The 17,726-nt window shown below is 51.0% G+C and overlaps 7 protein-coding genes across 7 annotated transcripts; 2 read left to right on the forward strand and 5 right to left on the reverse strand.

Annotated features, from left to right (window-relative positions):
• Positions 1–409: 409 nt before the first annotated feature.
• PC9H_009892 (uncharacterized protein) lies at positions 410–1,894 on the forward strand (the record flags this gene model as incomplete). The annotated part of the gene is made up of 3 exons (XM_036779389.1): positions 410–1,217; positions 1,273–1,723; positions 1,777–1,894. The coding sequence occupies 3 exons, from the start codon at positions 410–412 to the stop codon at positions 1,892–1,894; spliced, it is 1,377 nt and encodes a 458-aa protein (XP_036628778.1).
• Positions 1,895–2,626: 732 nt separating this feature from the next.
• On the reverse strand, positions 2,627–5,394 carry PC9H_009893 (uncharacterized protein; the record flags this gene model as incomplete). The annotated part of the gene is made up of 5 exons (XM_036779390.1): positions 2,627–3,668; positions 3,726–3,873; positions 3,930–4,713; positions 4,769–5,029; positions 5,089–5,394. 5 exons carry the CDS (start codon positions 5,392–5,394, stop codon positions 2,627–2,629), a joined length of 2,541 nt encoding a protein of 846 aa, XP_036628779.1.
• Positions 5,395–5,730: 336 nt separating this feature from the next.
• PC9H_009894 (uncharacterized protein) lies at positions 5,731–7,629 on the reverse strand (the record flags this gene model as incomplete). The annotated part of the gene is made up of 9 exons (XM_036779391.1): positions 5,731–5,882; positions 5,945–6,046; positions 6,103–6,835; positions 6,891–6,930; positions 6,981–7,005; positions 7,059–7,105; positions 7,141–7,295; positions 7,348–7,413; positions 7,471–7,629. 9 exons carry the CDS (start codon positions 7,627–7,629, stop codon positions 5,731–5,733), a joined length of 1,479 nt encoding a protein of 492 aa, XP_036628780.1.
• Positions 7,630–8,155: 526 nt separating this feature from the next.
• PC9H_009895 (uncharacterized protein) lies at positions 8,156–9,214 on the reverse strand (the record flags this gene model as incomplete). Its single annotated transcript, XM_036779392.1, has 2 exons — positions 8,156–9,086; positions 9,138–9,214. 2 exons carry the CDS (start codon positions 9,212–9,214, stop codon positions 8,156–8,158), a joined length of 1,008 nt encoding a protein of 335 aa, XP_036628781.1.
• Positions 9,215–9,893: 679 nt separating this feature from the next.
• Positions 9,894–12,300, reverse strand: PC9H_009896 (uncharacterized protein; the record flags this gene model as incomplete). Its single annotated transcript, XM_036779393.1, has 15 exons — positions 9,894–9,958; positions 10,010–10,087; positions 10,139–10,258; positions 10,325–10,670; positions 10,726–10,881; positions 10,936–11,056; positions 11,106–11,200; positions 11,259–11,276; positions 11,344–11,457; positions 11,514–11,541; positions 11,596–11,647; positions 11,705–11,736; positions 11,791–11,810; positions 11,862–11,921; positions 11,977–12,300. 15 exons carry the CDS (start codon positions 12,298–12,300, stop codon positions 9,894–9,896), a joined length of 1,629 nt encoding a protein of 542 aa, XP_036628782.1.
• Positions 12,301–12,674: 374 nt separating this feature from the next.
• PC9H_009897 (uncharacterized protein) lies at positions 12,675–15,046 on the reverse strand (the record flags this gene model as incomplete). Its single annotated transcript, XM_036779394.1, has 15 exons — positions 12,675–12,739; positions 12,795–12,872; positions 12,927–13,046; positions 13,096–13,441; positions 13,488–13,643; positions 13,696–13,819; positions 13,880–13,974; positions 14,026–14,043; positions 14,091–14,204; positions 14,263–14,290; positions 14,347–14,398; positions 14,449–14,480; positions 14,532–14,551; positions 14,599–14,658; positions 14,711–15,046. 15 exons carry the CDS (start codon positions 15,044–15,046, stop codon positions 12,675–12,677), a joined length of 1,644 nt encoding a protein of 547 aa, XP_036628783.1.
• A 386-nt stretch (positions 15,047–15,432) lies between these two features.
• Positions 15,433–17,612, forward strand: PC9H_009898 (uncharacterized protein; the record flags this gene model as incomplete). Its single annotated transcript, XM_036779395.1, has 4 exons — positions 15,433–15,464; positions 15,517–15,842; positions 15,891–16,042; positions 16,095–17,612. The coding sequence occupies 4 exons, from the start codon at positions 15,433–15,435 to the stop codon at positions 17,610–17,612; spliced, it is 2,028 nt and encodes a 675-aa protein (XP_036628784.1).
• Positions 17,613–17,726: the final 114 nt, after the last annotated feature.

The raw sequence follows: 17,726 nt of genomic DNA on the forward strand, positions 1-17,726 counted from the left end.
GGGGAGAAACCACAAAGTACAATGAACTTGGACGTACTAATCAACCGCTTGTTATGTAAACACCAATGAAACCGGCGCTTCGGTCCTATTTCCTGTGCTTGGGGGCTGGGTACTATTGGAATTCACCGCCAGATTACGTTGTCCTACCGCATACTTCGAGATTCTACTGTTAGGTTTTAAGAAAGACTGTCAGAATAACTTATAAGCAGCACCCTTGCGCAACCAAGGGTTGTGATAGTTGGCGTCTAAGACGTTACGCCTTTGATTCCGTGGTCGTCTTTGTACAACAAGACCAAACAAAGATTGCTGTGGGCAGACGTTGACTCCAGCCGCTTGTACTCGAACGTCCATCTGCGTTGCCACTCACACCACCTATTTCACTCATTTGGCTTGTCAATAGACCTCCACGATGCCCCCCTTCGCAGAGCTCATGCGCATGGCGGAGGTCCAGACGAAGGAATCACAGAGCGCCGTTCAAGCTGCGCTGGAGGAACGCAAACGCAAGGAGGACCTGAAGAAGCGGCAGCAGGAGGAGCGAGAGCGGAAGGAGCGCGAGCTGGAGATCAAGCTACGCCAGAAGCACTTTGAGGACGAGAAGCGGGAGCAGGAGCGGCAGAAGCGCAAGGAGCAGGAGAAACAGGCCATCGAGCAGGCACGGCAGCGACGAGAGGAGGAGCAGCGGAACCACCTGCTGGGGAAGAAGCCTGCATCGAAGTGGCCTTCGTCGTCGTCCCATACACAGGCGCGCGAGGACGTGCGCAAGACGAGGGTGCCACTCGAGGACGAGGACGAAGGACCGTCGTTCTTGACGAGGGAAGAGAAGCGTCAGCGCAAACAAGACGCAGAGTGGAAGCGGCAATTCGCCCCGCAGCGACGGACGCCGGCAGCTGGTGGGTACGGCAAGACTGGTCGACGACTGCCGGGTGGTGCTGTCGATGTCACAGCATCCGTCTCGTCGTCGGATGCCCTACAGCAATCGCCGGGTAAGACCGTGCGCGAGCGTCTGACTGCGATGCCGAACACGTTGACTCGACTGAATGTGAACAAACGAGATACTCGAACTATCGATGAAATTCTGCAAGACAGGGCGAAGGCTAAGGAAGCCAAAGTACTGGACGGCGAGAGCGCTAAAGGGTTCAATGACTGGTTCTCGAGTGGCAAGAAGAAGGATGTGCCGAGGTCAGCGCCTGGCTCTGGAACGAACACGCCCACTGCTCGTGAGTACAACACCATTGTGCATTATGATGACGGGTCCTTTACAGCCTATGGTAGAAGGGACTGCAGCCGTTGCCCGAACGCAAGTACCATCGAAACCACTGCCCTCCACCACACCAAGGTCCACCGCACGACCTTCAAACTCCACCTCGCGCGCGTCAAGTTTAGACAAAGCGTCGTCGTCCAGGTCTGCTCCCTCGAAATCGGGCTCTGGGTTAGGGCCCGTAAGGTCGTCTAAATCATCTGCCGTTTCGCACCACTCCAATGGCAATTCCTCGGGATCTCGACCCATCCCCACGAAGAAACGCCCGCGCTCACTCAGTATGTCCGAGTCTCCCCCGCCGCCCAAGAAACGCGCCACGCCACCTGGCGGGGGCGCAGGCGGGTTCCGGGATGAAATTTGGGCATTATTCGGGAAATCTAGACAGGAGTACGTCGACAAAACCGTTGACAGCGACGACGATATGGAAGCCGGCGCGAGCGATCTCGAGAAGGAGGAGAAGTATAGGTGTGTACACTGTATAGGGGGTGACTTCGTGTTGTTTGCTGACGAGATTGTAGTACGCGGGTGGCGAAGAAGGAGGATTTGATCGCGCTGCAGATGGAGAAGCGGGAGCAGGAGGAGAAGGAGCGCCGCCGCCGTCAGAAGGAGGCCCTCATGCGAGAAAAGCGGCGCTGAAGATCCAACGTCAAATATCTACATCCAACAATCGTTTGTCTCATTTCGATATTCTGGAAGAAGGCCCGATACACCTAGAGGTACAGTACTACCGCTAGGGACTGTCCGCACTCGTCACTTTTTATTCCTCGCACTCGCACCTCGTCGCATCCGTCGCATCTGCATCTGCGTTATCTATCACATATTGCCATACCATAGTAACATGTTGTCTTATTACATTGATCTGGATTCTGTATACTGTCGTCACGTCAACTTGTCTCCCGCTTCCGCTTCGTCTGCACAGCACCTACTACACGCATTACCCCACCTCCTGGACTCGCTACTCGAGTAATGTCGCAATCGCAATCTCAACTACATATTCATATTCTGCTAGCTAGTTTAAGATCCATTGTACATTGTATATTAAGCACTCAAGCACTTGCATCGATAATCGGATACTTTAGAATACGGCTAAGAGTGAAAGCTAAACTTTGTGGCAGCTGAAGCGCGTAATTACCATACACTGTTCGCTGGTTCTCTCGTCGACTCATATACCTTACCACAATACTTGCTCAAATGTCCTTACAAATGAATAATTTGAAGATGAGATATTGTTGAGTGGTTTTTAGTGCAGGTACTTTCTACGATGAATAAATATTATGATTGTTAGGAAGCTGGTATGGGGTTGTACAATACTCGTTCTCTGTATGAATTGAGGTTAGTAGATCAATCTTTCCCTTCCCTGTCCAACGCCTAGTTGAATGCGCCACGAAGCCTGCCCACCACGACCAAACCTTGACCCCCGCCTCTTCCATCCACCAAGCTCAGCCGCTGGATAGCACCGTTCCCGGGTCCAGCACTCTTTGCATCTCCCCGCCGCCATGCCTTCACCAACTCCATCCCCTCCACGGGGGGCACCTCGTCACTGAGAGTCCCAACAGTAACATGAAGCCGCGTCCGAATCTCATCCGGCAGATGTTCACGGAAATTCTTCGCCTGCTCCGCACCGCCTTCGTGCACACCAAAGTCGTCCACCACAAGCGCCATGACACGCCCGTCCCAGAGCAAGTCGCTGAATCGGACCCAGAAGAGAGGTGTGTCTTGAACTCCCAAACCATCGACCTTTTTGCAGGCGTCCCATATGTCCTGTTCGGCTGGCAGAGACCGGTTGTGGGTTATCGTAACGTGGGGCCGTTTGGTCACTCTCTCCTTCGCCTTCAACCCCTCCCAGAATTTGTTCGTCGATTCGCCCTCCAGGTGTTTGTCTATCACGGAGGACAGATCCATTTCGGGAAAGACAGCAAAATACCGGACATCTTTCTTCTTTTTCTCTTTCCCCTCATCGGCCTTCTTCGTTGGAACGTACCCCTTCGCCTTGGCCACACCTTCCATTACGAGCACCTTGCTCGGTGGCTCCAAAGCGAGTTCTTTACACAGAGCGTTAACGGCCCTCTCAACCGACTCCTCCAAGCTTTCCTGGAGGTCCATATCCACGACGACGTCGTATTCGCCCTCCGTGAGATCCTCGGCCTCCTTCATGAACTTCCAGACTACACCCTCGTGTCCCCGAGAGGGAGTGTCGTCTGCGAGAAGGGACTGGTGGTTCGTGCCCCGGCTAACGATGCGTTCGGACGCAAGGCGGTGAATTGCTGGCCAGGACAGTGGGTTGGGATTGGAAGAAGTTGGTGTAGGGAAGAGTACATGATTCCAATTTAGAACGAGCAATCGGACTGGAGGGGAGAATGACTTCGTGGCATCCCGGAGGGCTGTACGGTGTTGACTAAGGTGATTGTTCCTACAACATTTTCGATATGGTCAAATATCGAACCGTTAAGCAGTCTCGTCGACGTACTTATCGGCAATAACAATATTGTGCGTCTCGAGGAGGGTTTTGACGCTTCTTACGAATGCGGGTGCTGCCTTCTTCACTGTGATATCGTCTGACTGTGTGTGCCCGAAACCGAAAATATGCGCCAATGCGACAGAGACAGCGGTTTTACCTATTCATAACCATTTGAGCCAATGTGTATTGCGCGATGACAAAACAATGACTTACCGCAACCGGGGATAGCAATAGGTACTATAATAGTCTTGCCAAATGTTTTTGGGCCCTCAACCTGCTCGCCCGAGCTGGTACCATCGACCGTCTCCAGTGTACCGCCATTCGCCTCAAGGATAGCCAGAAACCTTTCCCTCGTCGCAATGATCCCCTTCCCCTTGGTGTATGTCCCAAACTTAGGCCCAAGTTTCCCGTCGTTCTCCTTCAACTCCTGCTTCAACTCCTGGCATACCCACGCAGCATACCTCTGAGTCTCTGGCCTCTTCATCTTCGTCTTTGGCAGCTTCGCCAGAATGTCCTTCGTCGGGGACTTGAAGCTAATCCCCGTATTGTTCTTCGTGGCTTTCGTCAAGGTAGTGATCATCATCTTTGTGATTTCCCTCCAGTCGCGATACATCAAGTAGGGTTCGTCGAATTTGATCTTGAAGAAGAATGAAGAGCCGGGGGAGTAGGGCACGCGTTCGAGTTTGTCTCTGTCAGAACTCCCCATGCCCTCGGTGGGAGGTTGGCCGACACGACAGCGAACGACGAAACCTTCGACTGCTTCGCCCTCCCACTTGCCCGTTTGACCTACCTCGGCAGTGAACTCGCGGACGGCGGTGATGGTAGGCAGTACGATGGAGTGTGTACGAATGAATCCCCACTCTGTTGCGAAGGCATCAACTACAGCCTGATCTTCTGTGTCGAAACTAGCAGACGCTTTATTTAAGCCGTGAAGGTGGAGGCCAGTGAGATGGGGTGGATAGGGGAGCACATGTTCCTCGAACGAGTCGTCGCATAGCTGTTTAGATCTTCAGCACTACTGGTATCCCCGCGCCAAGGAGGTATAAACGCACCTCGAGGATCGCCGTCCAATTCTTCTCCCACAGAACTTTAGCGAATTCCTCCTCCGTTCTGCCTTTCTCTTTAAGATACTTGTGTAACCAAACCTCTCCCATTTGTGCATGGCTGTATGTCACGCCTTCCACCGGCCCCAGTGAGTGCTTAGATGTGACTACAACTTGCGTAGGGGTCAACGCAGCGATGAAAATGATGCAGCCGTTCGATTTGAGCGTGAGCGTGTACGGCGCGACCGTATGTGCTTCAAGCGATGGCCACTGGCGAAAGGAAATACTGTCAGTTCGCAATCAAGGTTCACGACCGACGCGTCGCGCACCGTTGTCCAAGGAACTTCACCGATGTTGAAGAATTTATCGTATCCTCGGGCAACAATCCGATGTCGTTGCTCGCCCCCGTCCCCACTCCCCAACTTCTGGCTGTACAGCCCCCTTGCAAGTGTCGGAAACGGGCTCGGAACGTCGTAGTACTTGAACTCATTCATCTTCCAGCTCCTCACCGTGATGCTGGGGTCCGCGGGTGCTGGGTAGTCCGACCATTTCACGAGCTTTGGAGACCGCCCCGAGAGCGCGATCAGCGAAGAAACCAAAGCCGAGTCCTCAGGCGAGAATTTTGCAGCCGCCATAGTTCGAAGCGATGCAAATTGCGATAATCTGATGAAACCCCGCCGGATTCCACAGCGCGTTAATGATGAGATGACCTGAATATTGGTGGAGCCCACGGCCTTTTTCTAGTGTTCAGACGAAGGAGTGAGTCTGACTCGAACAAATTCATTGGGTGCCAAGAGTGGTGATGGTGGTACGAGTCAGTGTGGGTCCAAATTACAACTTCGAGTCAACCACCAAATTATCGAACAAATTAGTTGCAGCGTGTCTAGCATTGAGGTCGAAGTACAACAATTCAGATATTTTGGGTAACAAGCGTCGCAGGTTCGTGTATATCATAACGAAGAGGACGCTCCTCATGAAGGCATCGTCCAGATCTGCCTCGGCAGCAATGAACCCACAAAGATCGACGTCCCAACAACGCAAAGAAGCGAATAGTACACCATCCATCCCCCGAGATACTGCTTTTCTATCGACAGCGAGAACAAGGAGTTGGCAGTGGCCGGGCCTACATTCATTGATAAGCCATGTCATAATGATGAAAAGCCAATAATGATGGAGGGGACGCACCAATGGCTCGCATGATGCTGACCGTCGTTTGCGCAAGTCCGTTCGTGGCTCCAAGCATAGATCGGCTAGGTGCAGAAGCTGAGATGTAGATGAAAATAGCGCCTGTATCCCAAACATAAGCTCATCCTCCAGACTATGTAATAGCACAAGGTGCACACCGTATGACATGCTCATGAAGACAGATATGGTTATCTGCATCCCAACGACAGCCCATACAAGAAGACTGGTGCCTTGGGATCTTGCCAGGACATTGAGTAATGGGAATGATAAGAATAGAGGGATGGCAGAAGCGAGGCCAACGAGGAAAACGCGCTTTGAGCCCCATCGGTCGTTAATGTAAGCGAAGAAGAACACCTGGATAACACCATTGAGGATGCCAAAGACGGAGAGGATGTTGCCTATGATCTGTGGAGGCAAACCCAGGCCACCCATTTCAACAGGGGTTGAGTAGAACAGCGGCTGGATAGCGCGGAACGCAATGTCGACGAGCGAGAGGCACGCATAGTTCGCGGAGGCAACGACAACCCGACGCGTGAGTAGCGAAGCGAAGGTCGGTTTGTCTGGTTCTGGTTCTGTTTCCGAGTTATCCCCAGAAATCAGAACGCTCTTCTTTGCATCGATGGCAGCTTGACTTCGTTTGCGAAACGGAAGGAGATGTGAAATAGGAGTCGGGGCGGCGACCGTTTCCTTCAGGAGGAAGAGGGTCACTAGCCATGCAACGACAGCAAACGTTGCAGGAACTGCACAAGGAAGGAAGTAAGGGTGGCTTTTGAGAAATTCAGATGCTCCGAAGAGTTCTGGGAAGCGTTCCACTGGATGGGAGAAGGAACCACCGATCATAGGACCCAACGTCGCCCCAGTCGACCATGCGATAGGGAAGTAAGCATAAGCCTATTGGTATTAGACGGTGAGAACCTGCCCTGCCCGAAACGACTGAAATCTCTACCAGCGAAATATTCGTGGAGTCTGTCATTTCCACCATCATACTACAGGATTGTTAGCCTCGCGCACACAGCATAAAGGGCTGCGTAACTACCTTTTTATGACACCAATGTTTCCATCTGAAGGGCAGGCAGAATTAGCATTATCCCAACGTAAATAGATGTGTTCTTACTCAATGCCCCACATAAACCTCGACTAAGGAAACGTGAGTACGAGTGCCTAGCACGTAAAATACACTTGTGACTTGCCTGAACAACAGTCCGACGAATGTACTCGATAGACCGAAGCAATACATCGAAAGTGATATTCCAAACAAGCCTGTGAGGATCACAGGTTTGCGACCAATGCGATCGGAGAGACTACTCCAGTGGAGTACAGTGAACGCTTGTGCGACAAAGAATACAGATTGCTGAGATTATTTCATTGAGCCATGGATTCCATGTCCGAGGGGAATGACTCACCATCATTCCTACATAATATCCAACCTTAGCCTCGTCGCCATTCGTAACGCCGATATCTCTTATGAGCTACATCACAGCTTAGCATCAAAAGTCGAAGCTGATAGACGTTCACTGTCCACTGACCTGGGGCGCAAATGGGTATATGACTTGGGACGTCAACGGCTCGGCGAGCTGGAGGAACAGCACCAGGGAAAACTGGAACCAGGGAAGGGGACTCCGCGGGCTCTTGCCTTGCTCAATTTGCAGCAAGGGGGTCTCCTCGTCGCACTGGGCTTGGGTCATGACTGTTCGTGAAGAGGAAGATAATTTCGAACTTGCTTACCCCCTCCCCCTTGTCCTATTATATATTCCCGTTGGAAGCGAGATCAAGCGATTACCGAGATTAAATCAGAACGTCTACTAGCAAGCACTGACTTCATTGATTGATTAGGTGATTCGCATACCTATTATTCATAGGTCGAAGTCCGGTGCGCACTCGACGGTCGACGCTACGGGCCATGCAGTGGGTTTCAGGTGTGCGATTGACTGGGAACGCGTCCAACGGAAGAACTGCGATACTCCTCATCCTTGAGTTTGTTCCCAGTCGGGCATTCACAGGCTAGTCCGACCTGACAAGCTTAAATTGGGTATCTTCGATGTTGTCGCCATGCAAGAGTGATCAGACGATATTTCGGAATGAGGGCCCGACACGGAAATCAAGCTCAAGGCCGACAGATACTCCGAGAAAGGGGTAAGTTGAAGCAGTCAATATTAAATCCGCGAGTGATTGTATAAGCCATATAAATACTGGTACAAAACATTGGACATATCATGACCAGTAAGAGTTCAGGACCGACGGGGGAACATGTCGGCGTATGAACTTGGGTGGTATACGTTTCCAATCATCACGGCTCTCGTTTGTACGCTGCGTGGGCTCTGGTGCCTTTGCCAGTACACCATCGTCGGGGTTTAGCTCGAGGAGATCTTTGCCTAATGTCTTTCCCAAATTTCCAGTCGTAGGGACTTGGTCTCCACGTGTATGAAATCGCCTCTTCTTGGAGTCACCTGGGGTCGAGGTAGGGGCATCGTCATCGCAGGCATCGGTAGGAGAAGGTGCTCCCGGTGGCTTGACACCATCAGGCTTGGATTCCGGGGGAGGCACATCCCCGGGGCCTTTGCCATCGGCGGAACCATCACCGTTGGGCGCATCGTCAGTGGGATTTGATTCGTTGTCGTCTGAGGGAGCGCCAATTGGGGGGTTGACAGGTGGTGGAGGTGGGGGCGGTGGCAGATCGCCGGGTTTATCTTGATCCCCTCCCGGCGTAGTCACTGGGCTGTTCCCATCGGGCTGCAACGACGGGGCACACGGGCAGAACCCAGGCGGGGTGGTGCCAGGCGGACCATCGACATTCTGAGGCGGAGGCGGGAAGTCTGGGGGCGGGGGGCTCTGGCCATCCATCCCAGAGGGAGGAGGACCATCCTTCGGCATCCCTTTAGGACCCCCTTTAGGACCCCCTTTCTTCTGCATATTTCGGTAGTGCTCAGGAGACTGTGGGCGCACACCAGGCGGGCCCGGAGGGCCCGGTGGCCCAGTCCTTTTCTCATTTGGTGGGGGATGCGGCTCGTCCGTTGAAGTAACGTTGACAATTCTGCGAGCAATCTCACTAGAAGAAATGTCTCGGTTTATTGCTATCGGTGCGACTGTCTGATGGACATCGCGATTTATGGCGATAGCGCGTCCCGATGTACGCTCCGAATATCTAAGTCAATTAATCAGTATGTAGACAAGCCCGAACAAGATGAATGCATACCCGATAGGCGCGCCGTAAGCTGACAAAGTACCAACGGCGGCGAGAACTGCGATGACAGAGGCGGATTTGAACATCATTGTCACGGTGAAGGATGAAGTAGGAGATGATTCGACGACGAAGGGTTAAGAAAGCCGGGGTTCAGTCGTGGGGATGTGCGAAACAAAGTCGAAGCTTCAAAGTTCACTGAGGACGAGATCTAAGGCAACCGGCGCCGAAGATGGGTGAGCACTGCTGAGGTTTACAGAAGGGATAGAGGGGGTTTATATACCTTTGGGTGCATAGTGCCTCAAACGGGTTGCGCGTTACGGCAACCATCTCTGAGCCACACCACCCGGTTGATGGCCTCCAAGTTCGTATGGAAATGGTGCTTCAGAACATCGCCCGCCATGCAATGGGGGTATACAAATCTCGAACAGCAACGCGAAGGGCTCGTCCCATACAAAGAGCGTTTCAGGTTATTTCAGGATGCCTTATCGCCTGGTATCCTGATTTCGTAGGTGTTTCTGCTATTTCAACGCAATGCTGCGGTCTGTCGCTTGGATTGCTGATGGTATTAGTGGAGACTTGAAACAAACGCTCCATGCCCTATTGCCCGACATGGGGTAGTTCAGTGACTGTGAGAGCATTATTACTGGCGGGAACCACGTGCCAGTGGCATCCAGCCCGTTGTTGTTGTCAGCCCATGTCGAGCTTCACTAAATTTGTCATGTACGAATGAGAAAGACAGGCATTGAGAATCAATTACGATGTATATTTTTACTTCTGAAATTCGGCCAAAACCCTCGCCGAATTCACGAAATCCGTCTTGTCAACGTCAAAGTCTATAGTTCGGCTTAATGATGCAGGTACTATAAAGCATCTAGTGGACACACCATCAGGAATTGCAGTAATGTTTCCGCGCATGAGTTGCAGAACTTGTTTTCCAGCTTTAGTATATTGAGGCCATTGGACTGTCCACCTTTTAGCGGAAGCATAAAACAACGACAGTTAAAGATAGTTACCTCCAGGATTCAAATCGTGGACGAAACTGATGTAGAAGCCCAGCATTTGATTAGCAAAATCAGTTTCCACAGCATTCGGGATGGGACCGAATAGTAACGGAAGCTCTGAGGCGTGAAACACTGCACCAATGATCAAACGTTAGCACCACGCGTAAAAATAGTAAAGAGGATTCTGTGAGCACGTACCCCCCAAGTCGGGATTGTTGCCGGGGATGAACTCCTTGAAGTAGTAAGCAAACATCGGTTGACGAGATGCTGCGTTCTCGAAGAAAAGCCGCCTTGGTCCCAGGTAGTTCTGGACTGTGTACCAAGACTCGGCTCTGTCAAAAAGAGAGTCTCCGGTATTGAATGGCGCCCCGAGGGAGGAATCATCGGCCGGGAAGTGGCTGTGGATGCCGTCAAAGACTTCCGATGTGTATGTGCTGTTGTCGATCGCCAGAAGGTCAATGACGTTATCGAAGGCAGCGTCCTCTTCCTCTGCGGGGACACGTAAGTTGCGTACACTTTGGCTGAATGTGGTTCCTTCATTTATCTATTTTGCGCGTACGTGAATAAGAATGTATTCGGGGCCAGGGTCGGTGACTCACGTTGGTTCCAGCTAAGTAAGGAATGTGGGCGAAGTTGCCTCTCAACACACGTTGAGATGGCCTCTCGTTAATGAAACTCGCGGGATGAATCGTTGGTTGCCACAATTGACTATTAAGTGTCGACCTGATCATGGAATTGCTGATATTCAACAGGTTCTAAACACGTAGGTGAGTAAATGTAGAGAAGTAAGTAGTAATGTTGTCACTCACCTCGAAGGGGACTTGCTGTAAACAAGCTACTGCGCCCCGAAAACTGCAGCCAGTGGCAGCTAGTAGGCGGGTGAAGGGCTTCCCAGGTTTGTCATATGTACTTGGTGGTGGGTCGTTCTTGCTGTGTGTATGTGAGTTACTTGCCTACTGATACGACATGAAAAACAAACAATGGTCCGGTCGAGGAGTCAGCCATGGCCGCTCGGAACAATTTCCTACGGGGAGGAAAGAGTACATGCGCTTCGACACTACCAGCCCCAGCGGACTGTGCGAAGCGATTCCCTCGTGAGCTAGATTTATAGCAATTACTCCCTGAGGCCTACCTGACCCCAAATAGTGACCTAGGACGAAAAGTTTGGCTGTCAACGTTGACACCCAGCGTTGTAAACTACAAAGACCAGACCAGACCTTGCTTGGATCACCACCGAAAGCAGCAATATTATCTTGCAGGAACGTTAGAGCAAGTCGCTGATCAAGAAGCCCTGCATTCAGGTCTTCTGGGGCTACGCTCGAGCTAGCTAGCTAAACTATGGCTTCAACAAGTCACATACAAGAGACTCATAAGAATGTGGACTTACGAAGCCGAACGTATTGAGGCGGTAATTGCTACGATGTCTCTTTAGTTAGAATGTCGAAAAGGAAGACTTGGCAAACACTTACACTGATGCGAACATAATGGGCTTTCCCATTGCGACGCTGCGCTGGATGATTCCTAAAGATAGAGTCATATCAAAGGTGAATCAGAATTAAATCGGAATAATCAAGCTACGGGTTGGATCATATGCGGCATTGGAAGCTGCGCTAGAAGAAAGAGGTGTTGAGAAGCCTACTAGAACATAATCAATCCTCTAATACCCGTTTGTGTAAGCTCCACCCTACAAACAAACAATGAGAAAAAAAACGGGGGTCGACCATGATACACTCACATAGAACCAGACCAATATTGGGAGTTTGCTGGCACTGGTAGTGCCTTCGGGGCGCCATATCTAGTCGTATTCCGTTGATATAGGTAGATCAAGAATTAATGTGCGGCAAACATACGTTCAGAACAAGGCAGTCCTCGCCGACTGGTGCTCCCAGGCTCTGAGAAGGAACTTGGGGGCATGCGTTTCCGAATTGAGACGCGTCTCGAACGGCAGTAGACGTGGCAGTGATTGGCCGTGGAGCTTTGAAGCGCAAATTTCCTAGAGGTGGTTGGGCGAAGGGAATTCCTAGCCATTTTTCTGTTTCATTTGCTGTCCTGATACCGCGAAAGGTCCCTGTCCGTAGCCTTACGTCTATCGTCTGCGCACCAGCAAGGTGTGATGCCGTTGCGATAAGTCCAAGGATATACGATGCCTGAAAGGATGCTGTAGAGAACAACATGATGGCCTAAGGTAGTTTCCCGCATCGTAATTTGCTTATATATACGCACGAACTCCCACCGGCTTCTTCATATCTATTCGCCATGCGGTAAACAGCGTTCTGGCGAATTGACAATCGCGCAGTGCCTGTTCTCGTGATCGCGTCTCTCACGAACTGACGTTTGCTCCCATAAACCGCAGTAGGATCAGAAGTGTAAAGGAGAACGAGATACATTCTTCTCGAAATAGGAAGCGTTCGAGTGACCAGAATAAAACGATATTTTTATGAACGAGGACCTGACCATCCGGAACTGAAGTACTTATAGTTCAATGCCCTACAAAGTGGATAAAAATGAACACTCACAAACATCCGCTATACCGCGGCGGGCCGTGTGCTCATTTCTGAAATTCGGCTAACACTCTCGGCAAACTGACGAAGTCAGACTTATCCGTGTCCCAATCTAAACGCGTAGAGTCACTGTCAACAGCATATGTGGAGCCTACATAGCTACGCACCGTCCGGTATGAGGGTGACATTTCCTCGTAGGAGCTGCATCACTCGTCTTTCGTTAGCACTGTAACGCGGCCAAGAAGCTAGGAAGGCGTCAATCTGGAACATACGAAGAAAAGAAACCAAAAGATGCGCACCCCCGGGATTGAGATCATGAATGAAGTTAATATAAAATGTTAGCATTTGGTTTGCGAAATCGGTTTCGACGGGTGTTGGAATTGGTCCGAACAAGAGCGGTAGCTCAGATGCATGGAAGACTTAACATTAACCATTAGTGTCGTCCTATGGAACGCCGGAACGACTTACCGCCTAAAGAAGGGTCGTTTCCTGGAATAAACTCCCGGAAGTAGTAGGCAAACATAGGTTGACGAGATGACCCAGCCTCGAAGAACAAACGTCTTGGGCCGATGTAGTTCTGAGCAGTGTACCATGCTTCCGCTCGGTCGAACAAGGAGTCCCCAGTGTTGAACGGTGCTCCGAGTGTGGGGTCGTTTTCCCGGAAAAGTGCGTGGATACCGTCGAAGACGTCCCCGGTAAGACTGCTATTGTCTATCACCAGATGGTCGATGAGATTGTCGAAGGCAGCGTCTTGAGCTTCCCCTGTTAGATTGAGATTGCGTACGCTACCGGTGAACGTAGCTCCCTCGTTCACCTAGAACAATAAGATACTCAGCTCAGTTGACTATCCGAGCACGTACATTTGTTCCACTCAAATACGGGACGTGGAGGAAGCGACCGCTTAGCACCCGCTGGGACGGTCTTTGATTGAGGAAACTTTGAGGATGGACTGTAGGTTCCCAGAGTTGGTCATTCAACGTGGACCTGACCATACTATTGCTTATATTGAATAGAACCTGGTTGCGAGTCAGCGACGGTAAGACGCGAGTCAAAAAACGCAAGACGCACATTAGTCGGTACCTTCTGGAGACACGCGACTGCTCCCCTGCCAGTAGAGCAACCTGTAGCAGCGAGCAACCGTGTGAAGGGCTTTCCTGGTAAACTATATGTACTTGGTGGAGGCGCGTTCTTGCTACAGATGAAATGGGGGATTAGAAGCAATCTTACGTATCTTATATTTGTGTTGACTTGCATGGGGCCAGTGGCTGAATTAGCGATGACTGCACGGAACAATGGTTCGCTGGGAGGGAACAAGACGTGCGTCTGAACGCTTCCGGCTCCAGCAGACTGCGCAACACATTCAGCGAGTTTGGAAGTTTCGAGCAATGATATGGATACCTGTCCCCAGATAGTGACCTAGCATCATGTCAACTTTATGCTGAGTTCTGTGACGATGAGCTTACCTTCGCTGGATCCCCGCCAAACGCAGCAATGTTAGCTTGCAAGAATGCAAGTGCAAGGCGCTGATCCAGAAGCCCAGCATTCAAGTCTTCTGGGGGTACATCCGTGCCTGCTAACTATCGCGCCTTTAGACAAAAGCGATGCAATGAAATCTCGGTCACATAACAAACTCACGAAGCCGAACGTGTTCAGGCGGTAATTCCTGTAAGTGCCAGAAGGTATAAGTACTTGTGTGTTGGAGCCATTGACTAGACATACACGGAGGCGAACGCAATGGGCTTTTCGATTTGGACACTATGTTGGATGATACCTTCAGTCGAGTCAGTGATTTAAGAAGGCGAAGAGGAAGGATATAATTACGAGTGGGGTCAAAATTAGAGCTTGACGATGCTCTAAGAAGTGAGTCAGTCTCGAAGCCAATGGTGAGAGTTGTAGAGGATTACCCAGTTGCAAACGATCCACCCTGAAATGGATGAGGCGGGAACAAGTATACGAGAAATGAGAACACACATGGATCCAGACCAACACTGGGAGTTTGCTACGACTATTCGCACCTTGAGGTCTCCAAACCTAATCCAGGGATCAACACTTCGAGTGGGAGAATATAATTTGTTTGACTCACGTTCAGAAAGAGACAATCTTCCGCAACTGGCGCGCCCAAGTTACCGGAGGCAGGCTGAGGGCATACATTTCCAAATTTCGAGGCATCACGTAAAGCATTAGATCGCTTGGATATCGGACGAGGCGCTTTGAAGCGCAACGCTCCTTCCGGGGCTTGGGCGTAAGGAATGCCGAGCCATTTGTCTGTGATGTTGTCCGTCCTGGCTCCACGGAAGGTGCCCGTCCTCAATGCAATGTCCAACCCGGTCGTCGGGGGACTTTGGCTGGTAACAAGCGATGCGAATCCCAGACCTAAGAGACAAGACACAGCGAAGGAACACATCGCAGACAGCATCATCCGCAAGCTTCGCAATGCGGCAAGGCTCCTCATTTATACTCCTCGCGGTGCTCCGCCATTCCCAGTCATGAACTCGCTGCTAGTCGGGTACCGGCAGAAATATCAAAGAAGTCGAGAATATCATCTTGTGACCGCCAACTCTTGATCAGCTCTCCAAGAGTTCCCACCAGAGCCACTTGCGCCAGAAACGATCGTTCCGCTCGCTGCAGCACGGGGCGCCAAACTTGTCGTTTCAGGAAATAAGAGGGAGCTGATAGTGATGGCGCGTCGGGGACTCGTCGTCGCGACGTTCCTCGAGACACGTGATCAGCTTATGACCCTGCACACTCTGCCCAATTTGAATACGGCTTGACTGCCAACCACATCCGCACACAAGTACGAATAGGATGGCGGGGGCCAACTACATGGGTGGTAAAAGGTCAGTAATGAATTCTCTGGACTTCTGTTCTTCACACTATCCCTTGACATAGGAACGCCGTCAAGGCTCGTTCTAAAAATCCCGTTCTTCGAGCACAGAAGGACTTCTTTGGACGGCAACGTTTGGGACTGGGATCTCTGCCAAAGGCCATGCTTTCAACAGCCGTTGGAACAGCACAGGGTACTGGAACAGCGCCTTCAGAAATAGATCTGCACCATGCTAAACGAAGACGGCGGAACTCCGCTTGTTCAGAAGAGGACTATGGATTTGTTCCAGGACCAACACCAGTGAAGCCGCCTGTCTCACGTCTTATACTAGAGGCTAGTGGAAGTAGCAACAAACGGTCCAAAGTGCTTGATGCTCTAGATGAAACCGATCGTGTGTATCCCACTCAATTTCTCACCCATGGCTGACATCACTGTAAAGCAATGTTCATTAGGGCTGCGTTGGACAGAGTACTCAAAATGCCAGACTTGGCTGGACTCCTACCACGGGTACCCATACAAATGTCTGCAAGCGGCGCGAAGAGAAGGCGAACGGACTTGGATGTTGGAAGTCGAGACAATAACAAACGACAGGTCTCCTAAAATTGGCTTCATTTCACTCTCCACACTCACGCGAATACCGTAGCATCTGCTCTACCCTCCAGCTGACAGACATTCGCGTTCCCCAGAAGGACAAGTTCTCCGCAAAACACACCATGAACATGACGTTAGTTCTCCGCGTTGTTTGCGACCACCATTACCCAATCAACACCGGGTTGACACCCAATCGGGCTCTTCTCTCCCAGACTCATCCATCCCCTCGTCGGACCTTGCGTTGACCTCCAGCCCCTCGTCACTTGGTCTCCGTCAGCCTGGCTCGCCAGAGTTTAGGACAAGATCGTACGATGTCCGCAAGGATGCGATCTCCGTTGAAAATCTGCTCTATCAAGATGATCCATGGCAGGCTCTGGACATATTGCTCGATTTCAAGCCGTCTTCATTTCCTCGCAGAAGCACTAGCTATGAGGATCCTGTGGCTTCTCGCCTCAGCTTGAACTCTCTTCACGAACATACCAGCAATACGCGGACTGGCGCCACTATTCCGAATGATGAACGGCATAATATGTCTAAGTCAGGCGAGAGTTCTCGACACTACCTCTCTTCCGACTCTCCACCGCGGCAAGAATCTTCTACTTCGTTGATATCCCTCAACGTTTTTGCGAGCGATCGAGCATCCAATATGTCTAGTTCGTCTAAGCGAAGCCACCGACCAGTACGATTCTTCGTAGACTCCATCAAGCCTCCTCATTCTGACGGTCAAGCTGGTTATATCTCGGGCTCTGAAATCCTTGAGGTCTCTTCCCACCATGGAGATAGCAATTCTCCTCTCTCGTCGCCATTGCATCACATATCCTCTGCTTCTTGGAATCTTTCTCCCAACTTCGCTTTACGCCATGCCTCCCCCCAGTCGAACAAGAACGAATTCGATGCAACTGATTCCTCTTCCCACGACTCTTTGCTTGAAACTGCCTTCCATAGCCCTGCTGTATGCCCTAATCGAATCTATGCTGGCGACAGCCCCTTGCAACATGTCCTCTCAGTTATCGATGCTGCCTCTCCTCTGCCTCTCAGTGAAGACATTGGCCAATACTCTACGCGTTTGGCCCTCGATGGTGCTTACTCCCCATTGCAACTTCAGTCTCTGAATAAAGCAAACCCCTCATCGCCCGTCGGAGACCACCGTGAACACATATTCTTCGATGTCCCTGCTGGCCCTGACTTGGATGGAGAAGCGATAACCGACATACCTGGAGTAGATCCATACAACGAAGACTCTAATCCTCCCATCCATGCTAAACAAACTGCTATAACCAGCCGCTCTGCCCGCCAATCACGCATCAATCCATCTGACAACGTAGAATGCTCAGTTGACTCCGATGATGAACTCGATTTCCCAGATGAAGTTGACAATGAGACGGTCGATCAACCGTACCTCTCTCACAATGCTGCTTCCGTTGCACAGATCAAAACTTCAACTGCTATGACCAACCGTAACTTGTCTGATCCACGTTCTCCCCTCGATGCATTACTGCTATTGCGAAAGGACGAAGGTGTTTACATAGGACCTTGCTTATTCTCGGACGAGGGTGAGGAATCTGACTGACGTCTAGTTGACAACCGCCATGATTCAGCACTTGTGTGTACAATCGTGTTTGATGCTCCTGCCATCCCGAGAATGCTATCAAAATTACCCAGCCATTTCCTTTCAGCGCGTGTC

Source organism: Pleurotus ostreatus, assembly GCF_014466165.1.
Source record: "Pleurotus ostreatus strain PC9 chromosome Unknown scaffold_7, whole genome shotgun sequence".
NCBI classification, from domain to species: domain Eukaryota; kingdom Fungi; phylum Basidiomycota; class Agaricomycetes; order Agaricales; family Pleurotaceae; genus Pleurotus; species Pleurotus ostreatus.